This window comes from Stegodyphus dumicola, chromosome 2, assembly GCF_044657685.1.
Source record: "Stegodyphus dumicola isolate Sdum_Otavi_A_Nest chromosome 2, ASM4465768v1".
Taxonomy (NCBI): Eukaryota; Metazoa; Arthropoda; class Arachnida; order Araneae; family Eresidae; genus Stegodyphus; species Stegodyphus dumicola.
This window is the reverse complement of record NC_140769.1, coordinates 254,866,246-254,882,069: the sequence shown is the minus strand read 5'-3', so window position 1 is coordinate 254,882,069 and position 15,824 is coordinate 254,866,246. Positions and strand designations below refer to the sequence as shown.

Genomic DNA, 15,824 nt, shown 5'->3' with positions numbered 1-15,824 from the left:
CTTTAAAGTTTTTAGGATTAATTTACGGATTGTTAAATATTTTTCATGTGTTAAGATGCTTGCATTTAATTTACATATGCTTTCTGAATTTGAATGATATTGCAAATTAGTTTGCAGCAATAAGTAATTTTTTATTTGTTTATTTACAATTGAATTTTCATAATTAAAAAAATTAAAATAGCTTTATATGAATGAGACAATGCTTTTGTGTTTGTTATATGTATATAATATATATAAGTAATTATTATATACATATTATTAACGAATATGTAATTTGTTCCGAAGTGGCATTCGTTATATGAATTGATATTTACGCGATTTAAAATTAACACTATAGCTACTATATAAAACAACGTAACTAATTTACGTTACGTAAAACAACGTAACGAACGCACGTTGCATTATTTTGGTATAGATACTGTGTTAATTTTAAACCGCATAACCAGCAATTCATATAACAAACGCCATTGCGAAACCAATTACATTCGTTGTGCAATATGCAAGGTATAGTTCGACCGTCTGAAGCGCAACCCTGGTTGGCATTCTGCCAAAACACATAGACTCGTCCGAAAGGGGCGGTATTACTTGCTGCGACGTGAAAGGTCTTCTCTTCTCCGGAAAGAGCTATGCTGGAGGGAAAGAAAGTCTCCATCCTTCCACCCTATTTTGAAAATAATTCGGTCCGAATGGCGCATGCGTGTTTGCGCTCATGGTCGCGGTTGAGGCGGTTGAACTATACCAGTCTTTCTTTGACCTAACTGGAGATATACTTTTCGACAAAACTGCATCACAAATATACAAATTTATGACACAATTTAATGATGGCATTGGTTATTTCCATAAGAATACGATCTATTTCTAACTGAGCTATGCTACAAATTGTTTCTGATGTGCCGTAGTAACTAGCTTATGGTCATCACGTTGTTTAGTCTATTTTCAGAAACGAGAATCTTCATAGAGTAAACAAGGAAGAATAGATGCATATACAATGAGCAGTTCTTTTCCCATATATATTTAGAGATTTTATGTTTGTTGAGTATTGTGGCCAAACTATATGTCGTACAAATTTATTTAAATTAAATTAGGAGTTTCGTAAAATTATTTAAATGGAAGACATGTTTAAGACCTACAATCAATTAGCAAACTTATTTTCTGACCCTACAGAGATAAGTTTGGTTTCGTTTACTGGATTTTGGCAAAGCACTTGAGGGATATTTACCTAAAGGACGGGATGCCTTCGTGGAGAATTTCAAAGGGAACTGGCTCGTATGCACGTTACATGTAACGAGACCACAAAAAATGAGCATGCAGCCAGCCCGTTTGCCGGAATTCGAACCCCAATGTTCAGCGAACCATTCGAACTACCAGTGCTCAGCGACTTTATCGCTCTGCTGCTGGTGCTATAAGCGCCATCCAGATGATTACACTGTAGTGATTATTATACAGAAAAATGTAAACCAAAAATCAAAACATCGTGAAAATGGTTAAATTAAGTAAATAAAAGCTTTAACTGACTATGCATAGTTCTTCTTAGATTCGTCAGTTGCCTTTAAATATAATTCATTTCTACAAATATGATGTATTATCTTTTATCTTTTCCTTTATTTCATCGTCCTGCAGTAGTTTATTCGAGCAGACACTTAACTAAGAGAAATTACAAAAGACATAAATGAAGATTGCTATAATAATTGAAAAAGATTATTATTACTACTATTAAATTATTTTACTGAGAATTTTTCTATTAAATTAACCTACTAGCTCAAAAATGTTTCTTAGTTATGATAAAATATTTTTGATGTTCCTCAGATTTCTCTTTCGCAAACCAAATGCCATTTCGTAACCACACTGGGCACTGCCATATTTGCTTATATGAAAAAAGCTATTTTCTGTAAATTATAGTGGTAGGATTTAAAATTCAGTGTCTTTCGGAATGAATTTTGATGCGCATTTGGACTAAAGTGTTCGAGCAACAGAATTTCATACACTTTGGTAATGGCATGAGGCAGTGGCGTGCTGTCAGTGTACTAGAGGGACTAAGCTAAACCCCTAATATTTTATGCATTAAACCTTTCAAGTATATGCTTAGATAACATTCAAAAGCATTAAAAGGAAATCACTACCTCTTTACGGGTTATTCGGAAGTACTAATCGCTTTTCGCACGAAATGGAGTAGGTGGAATTGTTTGGCTCCATGCCAGGAAGAATTCGCTCGCTTTCACATGTTCCCATAGCTACCGGAAACATATTGCAAACTACTTGCGGTATATTATAAAACTACCGGAAACATATTTGCAAACTACTTGCGGTATATTATAAAACTACCGGAAACATATTTGCAAACTACTTGCGGTATATTATAAAACTACCGGAAACATATTTGCAAACTACTTGCGGTATATTACAAAACTACCGGAAACATATTTGCAAACTACTTGCGGTATATTATAAAACTACCGGAAACATATTGCAAACTACTGGCGGTATATTATAAGAGGTTTTGATTTGCTTAAGCAAATCAGTTTACCTTTTAGCGCTGTATTTTAGTTCGCCTACATGAAAGCAATCTTATGGTACGTGAACGAATTCGAAGGAAAACATATTGATATAATAAATCCAAGTTAAACTTGTTAAAGACAAGCGATAGGGAAAAATAGTCTTCACGCAAGGTATCATTACGAAACAATCTCTGAAGTTGTATGATAACATATTAACATACTTATCAGCTGCCAGTGTTACACCTTAAGGACTATCATTGTAAATGCTTGAAACATTATACATGTCATTCCAAAGTTGAATACTAAATATTACGTAATTAAGTAATTTCAAAATTATTAGTAATAAAATTGTGAAAAAAAATCTGAAAGCATTCAGATTTTATATTAAGCTCAAAGGGGCGATTTTTTAACTTTTCGTGAGTCACTTTCTTCATTAAATATCATGTTCTTCGCATGTAAACCATAAAATTTAATTCAACAGCAATATCGCAAAATAATTTAAAAAGAACATATATTTACAATTTCCGTCGGACAGTCTCGCACTCTAGAGATAAAAACGCTTTTTTTTTTTTTTTTTTTTTTCGTGCAATGTTGCCATTGCTCGCTTTGAAATCGTTGAGTCTTTTAATCACAAATTTGTTAAAGTTTTACAAAATATGAAATAGAAAATAAAACAAGTTCCAAATTCGGGCTTCCAGATGCCATATTTGAGTGGAGGACTAGGTTATTCAAAACCTGATGTCTCTACGTACCTTTGCTTTTTCACAGTGCGGGAAACATGCATACATTCATGCAGAGTCTTCATTATTTAATTTCTTTAAATATAATGCAGGGCTTTAATATTTGGTGGCAACAATTTGAAAAATGAACCAACGCAAAATGCTAAAACGAAATTAATAGCCCTTCTTGGCAAATTGCCCCTTTTGCCCTAATTTGGAGCTAGTAATCTCTTTTCCTGAGTTTATGCTCTTTTTGACATAAAACGCTATTAATGAATCACTTATTATGTCATTCATCAGATTAAAACAATATTTATTTATTATTATATGATCACTTTGACTTTCCCTCTTTATCTGATTTTCATAAATACCAACCATTCTTGTAGTCAAATTATATCATTAGTCTTCGTATTCAAAATATAATCAACCCTGTCGTAACGACGATATCTCTAAGACGACCATTTCTGAAAGTGACCAGTATTTCCGAAAACGTAACTAAACATTAGTACTGAGTTTCACCTCTCTAAGACGATCACCATCACCATTAGTGCGCGGTCTTCTTAAGGAGGTTTATAATTTTTCTCCAGACCTAGTCCTCTTTCGTAACAATATGACCCGCCATTGATGTAATGAAAAATTCCTAAGTACTAGAGAAGGACGATCCGCTTCGGAACCGATTCAAAGAGCGATTCACTTTCTAAACAAATGAACAGCGCTCCGGCGAAAACGGAACGAGAGTTCTTTAACAGTTCATGAGAGCTATTGTTGGGAAACGTTCCTGTTATTGTAAGAGCCTCGTTCATGCATTCCTTGAGCATGCTTTCTTTTATTAATACCGGAAACATCCCTAATTTATTTTTTATGTGTGTATGTGTGTTATGTATGTATATATGTGCGCTTTTGGTTTGGTTCTGTTCCATCTAGAATTTCAAAAACAAAACATTAAATAAACCGATGCATCTCAACAAAACTGATCACCCCTGCTTGCAAGTTTTATTTTATTTATTTTTTGCTTCCTTGTACGAAGTAAAAAGGAAGTATTGTAATCGCGAAAAGCTTCAGGCAGCATATTTCAACGAAAATATCCATTTTGACCGCTATCGAATGCAATTTAACGATGTTTTTGCGTGATATCTGTACTTAAGGACAGAATAAAAGACTCTTTTCCTCCAAAAAAATTAAAAAACTGCTTTAAAATGAATTCTGAAGAGAATTTTTCGTAACGTCCGTACGAACGTATGTACGTACGCACGTATCTCACATAACTCAAAAACGAGTAGCCTCAGAACGTTGAAATTTTGTATATAGGACTACTATAACATGTAGATGTGCACCTCGTATGTTGGTTGCAATCGGCTGCACCAAAAGTATGTATATATATGTACATATATATATCCACTCTGTTACTTGGCTCAGTGATCTCAATTTCTTTATTTTTATATGTTTGTAAATTGTGCATTTTTTGCTTTAAAAATGATTGAATTATGTTGTTCTTATCTTCCGGTTAAGGTTTTTATGCCTTTAGTAAATCTGTATGCAATATTTTTAGAATTATCAGCAATTTTAAAGTTGCTTACGTGCCGCTAAGCCTAATGTGTTTTTTTTTTTTTTTTTTTTTTTTTTTTTTGATGGCGGCCATCGCTTGTTTACATTTGAAACAGCAGAATAGTGGATTTGTTGCCAATCTAGAGAAACTTAGCTTCGCAACAACAAAGATAACGCTTTCATTTATTATTGCGAATTAAATCATGCTTAATCCTTTCTGGAATTTTTTCGAGGAAATAAGTGTTTAAGATTTACTTCGTAATTTTTAATACAGATATTTTGAGTTTTTATGTATGTTTGCCTTGTCGCGAAGTGTGAACTGAATTAATTGAATGAGAAATACTCAATCGTCTGTGAAAAACTGTTTCTTTTTTGTTTTGTTTGCTTAAATTTCTTTTATGCATCGTTCTAGCTTTATTGTAGTATTTGAATAGAACATGTGGCAACGATTAGATAATTCTTTAAATAATATCAATTTTGTGCATTCTGAGTTATAATATGAACGAAATATAATACTGTTAAGTGAACCTAGCGCCAGAGTGTCGCTATGGTAAACAAATAGAGTGAATATTAAAGAATGCACTTATTCTATTGTGGTTTATGCGCGGTCGGCGAAGTAGATTTAATTCAATCCAATAAGTTTAAGCGAAATGCAGGAAAAAAAATGAGTATAATTTAATATACCGTACAAGAAAGTCATGTGGTGTACACATCAGATTTTTAAAGGGCGACCCAGTCACCAAATCCTCTTGGTGACGAATTATCTTCCGGGTGCCACTTGAAGAATCATCAGAATCTTCTCGAAGTCAGGAAACTGAAATCCGTAAATGCCTCGCCGGGATTCGAAGTATGGAACTCCCCAGTATACGTCGAGCTTACTTCCACACACCCGCGAATTCACGTGGAAAGAAGGGAGAAAGACCTTGTACCAAAACTTTATACTTAATGCACTTTATGGTTTTCTGACTCTGTTAAAAAATAAATAAATAAATAAAAGATATAAATTTTTGATTTTACTAATGGTAGTCATTTAATGTACTTTTCTCACGAACAGATGGTGATAGAAGAATGCAAACTAAATGCCACGATTGAAGAAATGGGATGTGTCCCTTTCTCTGTGGATTATCCTCATAACGAAACCGTCTGCAGATACGCTGAAACATATCCCAGTAAGTATATCTGTTTCTCACCTCATTTCCAATCGATAAGGACATACATTATTCAGTTTTCTAAGTAATATATGAAATTCAATGATCCGATGTATGAGTGACTTGGTAAGGAAAGAAAATATTATTGAACTGTCTTGAGACAATACATTTTTTTTTTATTAAAAGAAACACAAGAAGTTCCCCGTGTACCACATAGGGCTTACAGAAGTAAGTATGAAACACATTACAAAATGAACAAAAGACAAAATTAAGAAGGATTACTAAATTTTACAATGAATTGACAAAACCTGTTAAAGACACTTCAAAATTCTGGGGACTAGTTAATATTAAAATTTTTCAATTCCAGTTTCACGATGTTTCTTCCGCTCTCATATTTTGGAGAGAATTCGACAACAAAGAACTAATGATTTTGGGATATCGTTAAAAGGTACATTATACTTCCATAATAACGCCACGTCTGGCGTTATTGTGGAAAGATGGATCTTTTTACATAGTGTCATAAAAAGAATACATTGAAGATAAAAATTTGACAACAAAGAGCTAATGATTTTGGGATATCTTTAAAAGGTATATTATACTTCCACAATAATCCACACGCCATGAGTGGCGTTATTGTGGAAAGATGAATCTTTTTACATACTGTCATAAAAAGAATGCATTGAAGATAAAATTTGACAACAAGGAACTAATGATTACGGGATATCATTAAAAGATACCCATATGTGGAGTAATTGTGCAAAGATGGATCTTTTTACATACTGTCATAAAAAGGCAAAAAAATATTTTTGTGGAATAGGAAGGGAAGCAATTTATCCAGTTTTGATTCTAAGATTTCAAAGTGAAAAAGAGAATTTCATAGTGAAAAGGGCTTCACTCTTCCCACTAATTGCAAATCATTAATTCCTTCAAATGATTATTCAAAATGTATATTTACTCGTTACTTTTATGTAAATTGTTTCTGAATCTGAAGTACATGTTTGTTTATTTTTATAACCATATATACCGAGTCAGCGCTGCAATGTAACTATTAGGTAGACGTATAATCTGGCTCTCTGCCACGTAAAAATATTTTGATCTATTAAAAGGCAGGGAAACCGAAAATATTTGTAACGACTGGGTTATTTGAATGAGGTGTGTCAAACTGGCTGTTAGGGATGCTTCCAAGAATTTTTGTTCTTGTTGTGGTTATTATTTAAAAAGGAATGATGGCCATATTTGGCCACAGTAAATGCATCACGTATTGGGTTTAGTGACAGGAAAGGCAAATTCTAAAGAAAATTGAAATTACTGATGTTCATAAATGAAGAATGCACTTTTAACAATGCACACTGCTCAAAAAAAAAAAAAAGGGGGGGCAGTTCTATATCTCCCGTTTTACTGGGCCGATTGACAAACTTCAACTTGCATTTTGATGGCTCGAAAGCGTGACTTAGGATATATATTAGATTTATATAAAGCGTTGTTCTAATATATTTATTTGGACACAAATATCGGACTTTTCCTAAAATGACATGCCAGTTTTTTTTTTTTGTTGTTTTGTTTTTTGTTTTTTCCCCCATATTTCTATTTTACGACCCAAATTATGCCTAAATATCATATTTTGAAAATTTTTGGGCGAAATTTATGGATAAATTGAGAAATTTATCTTTGCGCATTTTTTTCAATTTGCGCCAAGGATGGCCCTTGGCGAACTTTTTAAATTGGCCCTTGGCTATTTTCCTTTCTTCTTTTTTCATTGCAAACGAACAGGGGGAAAGTTGTCGTTCATCATTTCAAATAATTTTAACAAAGTGGTGCGTAAACCACATTTGGGGTTATTATCCCTTATAACAAATTTCAAAACGCGCCAATATGTAAATTCATGTACAACTTAGGAAATTGTACAACTTAGGAATTGTACAAATTCATGTACAACTTAGGAACAATGAAAATTTTTTTGCAGATATGCTTAGAAATACATCTACTTTAAGATGATGGTAAAAGTTTTATACGTTATAACTCAAAGTGTTTTTCAAAAAAATTTATAAAAATTATTTAAAATTACAAATTTTAAAAATAGATCATAAAAAATGGGCCGATCTTATTTGGAATGAACCTAAATTTCGAATGCTGGAAGAAAGAATCAAGTCATTTCAGTAAAAAAAGAAATATTAATAAATACATATCAAATCCAATTAACATTGAAGAGCTAAAATTTTGAGAGCTAGTTTTTTAAAAACTACTCGAGCGATTTTTACAAAATTTGACAGTTCGGCATAATGAGTCGTAAAATCGAAATATGGAAAACAATTGGCAGGTGATTTCGGAAAAGTCCGGTTTTGTGTCGAAAAACCTATACTAGAACAATGCTATATGTAAATCAAATACATATCCTAACTCAATAAAACATGTCACGCGACAAAAATTGTCATAGTCACCTATTAAAGCCTAGTTATGAATCCAAACGTATTATACTGCAAAATTTCGCTGACAAAAAAATTAATATTTAACCAGCATTAAAAGAAAGAAACAGTTTATTTAGTGATTTGGGGCATTACAATCTTTTTCATAAATTAAATGGCAACGGCTCTGTTATTTCGCAATCATTTGGAAATTCATTAACCGCGTATAACATAAGTTATAGCAGTTTCACAGACACGTTTTTAAAGGCAAATAATAAAGAAAGCAAAGCATTGCTTAGAAGATAACGACAAACTGCCCTGATTACTAATCAGCTTTGAGACAGGTTAAGCTTTTATATCTTTTTTTAAGGTTACCAAGGAAACCAAGGTTCTCAAAGTCGTCGGGCTAAAGCAGACAAGTGAGTTATTTCCACAACCTGCAGTTTAATTCTTCAAAAGAATTTCAATGTATGAAAGACACTTGTTTTGTTGCTAGGCCTGTTAATCTGGGATCGCGTTATTTTCCAAAAACGAAAAAAGAAAAATTGAAAAATTTTAAAAAATAAAAATCTGAAAGCTTTTAGGTTTTATATTGCGCCTAAACGTGCGTTTTATTATTATTATTATTATTATTATTTTACAGTCCCATACATGTTTTGAGAGCATTTGAATTAACGCAACATTTGGTAAAAACATTTGAAAACTGCATATCTTTAGAATTTCCGATAGACAGTCTGGCACGCTAGAGATAAAAATATTTTATTTCCTACAGTGTTGCCACTGTTCGCTGTGAAATTGTTGAGTTTCTTAATCAAAAATTCGTTAAAGTTTCACAAAATATGAAATAATAAAAAAATAAATAAAAAATAAATAAAATAAAAAATAAAATATATATATATATATATATTCCAGATGACCATGTTCGTTCGTGTTCATATTATTCAAAATTTAATGACTTTATTTTTTTTTTTTTTTTTTTTTTTTTACGGTGGGAGAAACATACATGCATCCATCTCTGTATATTCTTCATTATTTATTTTCTTTTAAATATAATGCGAGGCGATTATATTTAGTGGCAACAATTTGAAAAATGATTCTGACATTTAAAATGATTCGACGCAAAATGCCGTTTCGAGACTTATAGTCAGTCCTCTGTGCTAAGGCCCATTTGCACTAAAAAATCTGGAAGTTTTCGGATTTTATATTACGCCCAAAGGGTTTTCTTTAACGTTTTGTGTGTTACCTTTATTTATTAAATATCACGTTCTTTGCCCTTAAACCATGAAATTCAATTCAACAAAACTATCATAAAATAATTTTAAAAAAGCATATCTTTAGAATTTCCGATACACAATCTCGCGCTCTAAAGAATTATTTATTTATTTATTTATTTATTTATTTGGTAAATCTTGCCATTGCTGGCTTTGAAATCGTTGAGTTTCTTAATTAAAAACTCATAAATGCTTTACAAAATATGAAACAAATTCCAAAGTCCAAATTTGGGCTCCCAGATACTCATATTCGGTTGGAGATGTACGTTATTCAAAATTGGATGACTCTAGGTAACGTTGTTTTATCACAGTGCGAGAAACACACATACAATTATGCAGATTCTTCATTATTTAATTTCTTTAAATATAATACATAATTAAAATATTTGGTGGCAACAATCTGAAAAGTGAAACGCCTCTTATAGTGAAACGCCACAAAATGCCAAAACGAAATTAATATCCCTTATGGGCTAACGGCCTTTGGACTAATAATTTTTAGGCAACACTCGCATAATAGCAGACAGTACGCTACATCAAACAACTTTACAGCAATGGAATTCTATATAATACCATATGAATTGCACGTACGTGAAAAATGGCCGCGACTTTGACGTCTTCCTTATAATGAACAGTCTTCAAATGATAGGATAATACACGAATATGTTTACATCCATTAGCAAATTGCTTTAGCATTTATAGTTATAGATACTATAAATGAGACTAGACATTACAGAGCGGGAAATTTGGAAAATCAGTTGTGCTATAGCTGCAAATAAGTCACCATACTATCTCCCAGTTGTCGGTTGATTGCCCTAATTGTAGCATTACAACAGGGCACGGAAGAATAGCTTCAATTCCTTCCAAAATCACATCACAAAATTAGTTCAATCTCGCTTTACAACATTTTTAATATCATCATGAATGATTTAAGCTTGGAATTGGATTCGAATACTAGATTCAGTAATATCACATGAACTGAAGCTTTGTTCAGTTATACCTAGGCCTAATTATTTTAAGTAGCACATTGTTAGAAATAGCAATTCTAAATTTTGCCAGGATTTTCGTTAACTAGATGCATCCTCACAGCCATCTAATCAGTTCTGTATTATTTTAATACCTTAGATAATTTTTTCATATTTAATGATGAGAATTAAATTATAAATTTTATTTTATTAATGAAATTTATTAGACATACTTCCTTGCACTATTTAATATGAAGAAAAAGAGACGAAAGGGCTTCGAATATTTGTTACTTTTGTCTAAATTCCATAACTATTACACAAACCCTCGACTGAAATACACTCAATTCCATTAAATGCGAAACCAGAAACTTCACACTACTATTTCAGAAACTTCACACTACTTGGCTTAAAAATGCTATCTTTTACAATATTTATCGTATATCGAATGTTGCCAAAGATTGTTACACGAATTGAACTGTATTGCATGAATACTAGACCTGATTGCATTGATTATTGCAATAGAGTAATAATGACATAAAATTAATTAAATTAACATAAAATTATATAGCATGAATAGCAGTCCGGATTGCACTGATTATAACAATAGCGTAAATGGCATAAAATTAAGTGCTTTGGATTGATTCGTTTGTATGTTTTAATCATAAGTAAAAGAAATTCGAAACAGTCATTTTGCAAAGACGATCTCTTTCCATTATTTGCCAAATAAATTGCGGTTAATTGCCGCCCTGACTTACTGACCCTTTAATCTTGATATAGAGAGCAGCTCAATTCAGCGTACAATCACACGAAATGGAATGCGGATTATTGGTAGTCTGTATTCGTTCTAGATGAATGTGCATATTAATTTCAGACATTTCAAAACATTGTTTCATGTAGATAGAGTTTAAAAAATGCTAAAACGAGCTATCGTAGAAATAATAAGCTTAAAAGAAATCCTTTTTCGCACAAATTATATGCATATTTTATGCGTACTTTTCTCAGTAGACTCATAGCTCCAGTGAGCTGGCAAGTAGTCCGCAAAAAGGACCAGAACAAAATCTCGTGTTTAAATTCTTAATATCGATATGCAGGTACAATGGGTGAAATATTCATATTACAAGGTATCTTTCGCTTTCGTTATTGTTGTTGCTAATCCTCAACTGTCTGGTCTATAGTCAGCCCAAGGCCACGAAATTCCTTGTGGCTAGAATCGCAAGTTTACGCCTGTAGCTGGCAACACCTTTGAGCACCATACAGGTGACAGCTCAGTTCCACCCCCAATTTTGATGGAGATCACCCCGGAGCACGCGTCTGAAGGTCTTCCATTTCTTTCCCCTACCACCAACCTCTCAAGAGGACTTTCGGGTCACTGCATATTCAGAGTGCCCCCATGCAGCACGAACACTACAGATTTACAAACACCCATGCCTTCTCCGGGATTCGAAACCGGGCCCTTCGGCACGGCAGTCAAGGACGCTAACCACTATACCGGTTGGGCGGCTCTTTCACTTTTACAGAACAATACCTTTAAAAGCCGAACAATATCTTTAAAAGCTAACCAGTGTTCACTTTTTAAATTTCAGCATGTGTGGTATTTTCCTAGAAAGGCATGTTTCTCATTCCCAAACTGCCAGCTGATACCAGCCAACCGATGCTAGCTTGTTTTTATTCCAGCAATGATGAACAAATAAATACCTTTTAATTTCTTTTTCGTTTCATGTAACTATCTTCTCCCTAAATTTTCAAGATCTATGAATTTGTGTTATATAGGCAAGATCGCTCTCACAAAGAATTTATCAGCGCCTCATAAATGAAGGTCCAGTACGTCGTTCTCCACCAGTGACAATTTGATGTTATTGATAGGTTTAAAAGTACAGTGGTACCTCGACATACGAGTTTAATTCGTTCTGTAACCTTGTTCGTATGTCAAACTGCTCGTATCTGAAAGCAATTTTCCGCATTGAAATTAATTGAAATGCCATTAATCCGTTCCAGCTCCCAAAACACCACCTTAGTTGTTTTTGTTAAGTGTTTTTGAATAAGAAAAATGTATTTACTAGAAGAAACATTTATAAATAACAAATACATATTCTATAAAAGTGTAATTAAAAGAAAAAGTGAAGTGCTTACGGAAGCGCTTAATTTTCGTCACGCTTTCCTCGTTTTCACCTGCAGATCGTTTCAAAAAACTGTCCAAGGAGGTTTGTTTCTTCCTCCCTTTCAGGATATTGCGGAAATGAATTAGGCAAATTTCGTTGAGCAACTCCGATGCATGGCCAGTTGCAACTTTGCATCCTTGCCAAGTCAATTACTCGCACACCTTGCTCATGTTTTTATATGATTTCACGCTTTAATTCAATAGACATCATCTTCTTTTTCGGACCCATGGTTATAAAAATAAATGTGATAATGTTTCGTAAATGTACAAAAAGGAAAAAACGCGAACCCAGCTTATCAAAAGTGCTTCGAAAAAGAGGGAAACAAGACTGAGATCTAGTCTGAGGTGGGAGAAACTGTTAGACGCTGCACACGACACCAACATGCGCGCGCATGTTGCGGTCGTGTGCAGCGGTGTAGTGTGCCATTCCTCGTATCTCAAATCTTGCTCTCATCTCAAAGGAAAATATCGCTCGCTCGGCAGCTCGTATCTCAAAACACTCATATATCAGGGCACTCGTATATCGAGGTACCACTGTAATCTTAAAACCAATTGTTCCAAACATTTGGAAAAGATAGGGCTATATTTAATTATGAATGTCAAGTAAGTGGATGGAACTAAAAACAACATTCTTAGTATGAAGACATAAAGGAGATGCAGGTCTTTTTGAAAGTTTTTTAAATACGATGTTAATATTGGTAAAAAGATAATCCCGTAAACTCCGCAGCACGTTTCTGAATGCGAAAATCTTTTGTCAAAGTAAAAGCAATGAAACAGTCTAACGAGATGAAGAGTTCTGTTGCGGTAGCACAGTCGGAGTTATAATGCGCCTCGTGCTGATTGGAATATCAGATCCAAAGAAGAGAGCTGCAAGAATCTGGTTACTGACGTACCTTCTGATCCATTCCCATCAAAGGCGTGGAAAATCCTGTTCCAAGTCATACCTCTATTGTTTCAATCTAATATTCCAAACTGAAAGTATATTCACCTGTGACTCAGCGCTAAAGTCGTTGAATACCGATCATTCGCTCTGAGCCTTGAATTATGGCGAATGGGTTATCTTGCATGGAAGTTTTCGTTGTTTGCCCAATGTGTAACGTGTGTGTGAGCCCTTTTTTGTTAAGAAGCCCTCCAGGAAGGCATCCCTTTCCTAAGCCCTCGAGTTCTTTGCCATAATTAAATAATTAAACCGAACTTCAAAGTAAACATTAGAACTTCTGCAGTGTTTATCGTAATAGCATTATGACAGTGCTGGACTAGTTTCGACGAAACTGCGGTCAGCGATTCATCTTTATTTATGTTCATATTTACATGAAAACACTTTTTGTTTATTTTAAACTGCACAAAGCTGATTTATTCATGTATTAAAGGCTTATATTTTAGTTAATACAGTAATCATCTGATAATAGATTTAATAAAAGATTTAATTTGTACATCTACAACAAATACAGGGTGTTTATAAAGTCCCGGACCCATTTTGATGTTTAATAACTCCTAAAATAATAAAGATAGATTAAAATTAATAACATTAATGGTTAGATAGACTCAAAAAGTTTCGTGACCCTTGTCAATGAACTTCTACGTGTGTCCCCTTCGTCGCACGGAGAATATCAAGTCGATATTCAATTTCACGCCAAGTACCGGCAAGCATGTCGGCATCCACAGAGACTATTGCGGTTGCAATTCTGGCTTTTAGGTCATCCATGTTCGACACTCTCCTCCTGTAAACGTTGTCCTTTACAAATCCCCGAAGGAAAAAGTCCAGCGGCATTAAATCAGGTGATCTGGGTGGCCGAGGAATTGGACCTCCTCGCCCAATCCATCTTCCTGTAAAATGGTCATTCAAAGAACTACGAACGATAGTACCCCAATGAAGGTGGTGCACCATCTTGTTGCAAACAGACTTGTGACTGAAGCTCTTCTGGTTGTGGATATAGGAAGTTTCCCAACATGTCTAAGTATACGACTGATGAGACCGTCTTTTCTGTAAAAAAGAAAGGCCCTAGTGACTCGGTCGTGCATTAGTCTACACCAAACATTAACCTTTGGAGAATCCCTTTGTGCCTCACGGTATTCATGGGGGTTTTCAGATACCCATATGCGCACGTTATGGCGATTAACAATGCCAGAAAGATGCCAAAAACAAAAGAGAGAAAAATGCAATTAATAAGCAGACGATATTTAGAAAAGTACAGATATTTAGACTGGAAAATGAAATTATCTGAAATTAACCACACGCGCAGACGATATTTCCGAAAGTAAAGATATTCAAACCCGAAAAGGAAATTATATTAAGTTATTCCATCAATAAATGCCATAAGTTTGTTTATATCTTCATTATTTTATGAGTTATTAAACATCAAAATGGGTCCGGGACTTTATAAACACCCTGTACAATTTTACTCTCCGAATGCTTTCTTTTTCGTTCTTTATTACTTTTAATTTTCAATATATATTTTGAATTTTTCTCTAAGAAAAAGTACTTTATTTGTAGATATGAGCCGAATAGGAGAAATATGTACAGAGTTGCTGCAGTATTACAATCAGCCATGCGAGTAAGTGTTCCATTCCATTTAAATTTTCAGCTACAAATTTTGCATTATAATCACTTTAATATAATTGTAATTATGTATAAGAAAACGTATTTAAAAACAACTTCCTTTGAAACTAATTCTTTTAACGCTGAATTGTCTGAAATTGAGTGTTTGTCCTGGGTATCAGTCTTATTACCACAAAGAGCAGCTGAATAAACTTGAACTTTCGAGGCAAAATACCAGATGTTTCATACTGAATGGAATAAAACGAATAGCTTAGTATAAGTTCTGTAGCTTATTTATTAAGCCGAAACAAATTAATTCTAAAACTACAATTATAAATCTGGAAAAGCGAAAACTCCTCCAGTTACGAAGCCGTTAGAGGTACTGCTAAATCAAATTGGCACCAGCCATGCAGGTGAAAGCATACTCAGTTTCGGAATTACGCCAAAACATCTTCGCTTATCGTCGTTCAAAGACATTTTCGCACGTAATTTTGTAAAGAATGACCACATCGTCGCAGCATCGAACGGTGGGTGAAGCAGTTTCAAGACGCAAACTGCTTGTATAAGACCCCAGCCCAAAACGAA

At 33.8% G+C, this 15,824-nt stretch overlaps 1 protein-coding gene and 1 long non-coding RNA gene across 2 annotated transcripts in view; one reads left to right on the top strand and one right to left on the bottom strand.

Moving 5' to 3' along the window:
* The window catches only part of LOC146998947 (uncharacterized), a 52,749-nt gene extending 39,722 nt beyond the window's left edge, over positions 1–13,027 (bottom strand). The window contains exon 1 of the long non-coding RNA XR_015039845.1: positions 12,673–13,027. This is a non-coding gene — a long non-coding RNA (uncharacterized LOC146998947). The remainder of the gene's footprint in view (positions 1–12,672) is intronic.
* Positions 1–15,824, top strand: part of LOC118197589 (uncharacterized) — a 73,095-nt gene that overhangs the window by 28,336 nt on the left and 28,935 nt on the right. The window contains exons 7-8 of the mRNA XM_085812064.1: positions 5,814–5,928; positions 15,195–15,255. Coding sequence (XP_085668190.1) covers positions 5,814–5,928; positions 15,195–15,255 — 176 coding nt within the window. The remainder of the gene's footprint in view (positions 1–5,813; positions 5,929–15,194; positions 15,256–15,824) is intronic.